Raw genomic sequence first — 1,466 nt, 5'->3', positions numbered from 1 at the left:
TCCTGCTTCCAGCTATACTGCATTCTGTCCCCCAAAATCTGCTATGAAGTATTTACTGACCATATGATTTGCACATCACTGCTTCTGTTCCCTATATCCATCACTTTTTCCTTCATTGAAAAGTACTCACTGACATTCACTACCTGCTAACAGTGCTTTAGTTTGTATGTTATCAGTCATGAAGGCTGATATTTGACCAAAACAATATTCCAGACATCTGCTTTATAGCAGCATGCAACAGAGGCTGATGATCACTTGAAAACCCCAGAAATTTTGTACAGGCTGAAGAAAATATGAAGCATTTAGAACTCCTTGCCTAGAATTTTAGAGAGTGATGTATTGATTCTCTTCTGTAAGAAGTCTATTTGCCAGTTTTAGGTCACATATATCAGTAAAGTTTGCTCACGACAACTCTGTAAAGGTTATGTGTAAAGGATGCAGACAACATGGATTGATTATTTCTCCTTGATCTAGGCTTTAGAACGTGTGAAACCAACAGATGACTGCAGAACTGGCAAAGAACCAGAAAACCAGCGTAAAAACAGATACCGAGATATTCTTCCATGTAAGTGTGCACACTAATGAGAACACATTCAGTGGACAAAGACATTAGAAAACAGAAAAACAGTTATAACACTTAGATAGAGGAAGTCTCTTCTCAGAGAAAATGATCTGTGGGCAACTGTAACTTCAACTAAAATAGCAGTTTTAAAAATCTATTTAAATATACAGCTATGTCTACTGCTTGTGACACAGCAGAATTCTGAAAAGTACAGTAGAAATCATGGAGCTATGTGGTTCTAGGAAAGATAAAAATTCTTTTAGAAGCATTTGAAAACATAATATCTAATCAGAACTTTCAGCTTCTCAGCTCTGACCTGGGTCAGAAACAAGTTTCATCACTGATGAAAAGTCATCAGGAATATTTGAGTCCAAAAGCTGAATGACTCGCATTAAGGATTCCCAAAAAATAATGTACTGCCCACTGATTGCCCGAGAGATATCACAGCAGCAGGAGAACACTTTCTGGACCCTTGATGTCTTTCCAAACCGCAGCAGCAGGACAACATATGCAAAGTTTGTAGCACAGTTCTCTCTCTATACTAGTGATGCAGTGCACATTCTCAGAGGTTTCCTGTTTTATAACACCAACATCCAGTGACAATGTTCCCATGCCATACATTAGACGCAGTGTTGGATATACTATTTTGAATCACTGCCAAACAGTAGTGTGGTAAGTTGAAGGCTTGTCAGACTTCTAGAATCATAGAATGTTTTAGGCTGGAAGGGACCTCTAGAGGTCATCTGGTCCAACCTCCCTACACAAGCAGGGACATCTCTACCTGGGTCAGGTTGTTCAGAGCCCCATCAAGCCTGACTTTGAACGATTCCAGGGATGGCGCCTCCACTACCTCTCTGGGAAGCCCATTCCAGCGATATATCACCCTTATATTAAAGAACTTTTT

General features: G+C 39.7%; 1 protein-coding gene across 1 annotated transcript in view; it reads left to right on the top strand.

Annotated features, from left to right (window-relative positions):
* FRMPD2 (FERM and PDZ domain containing 2) overlaps window positions 1-565 on the top strand; it is a gene marked incomplete at its 3' end in the record, with an annotated part of 57,523 nt that extends 56,958 nt beyond the window's left edge. The window contains exon 42 of the mRNA XM_008949074.1: window positions 475-565. Coding sequence (XP_008947322.1) covers window positions 475-565 — 91 coding nt within the window. The remainder of the gene's footprint in view (window positions 1-474) is intronic.
* Window positions 566-1,466: the final 901 nt, after the last annotated feature.

This window comes from Merops nubicus, unplaced genomic scaffold (assembly GCF_000691845.1).
Source record: "Merops nubicus isolate BGI_N331 unplaced genomic scaffold, ASM69184v1 scaffold17731, whole genome shotgun sequence".
Lineage (NCBI taxonomy): Eukaryota > Metazoa > Chordata > Aves > Coraciiformes > Meropidae > Merops > Merops nubicus.
This window is presented reverse-complemented; position numbering and strand designations above follow the sequence as displayed.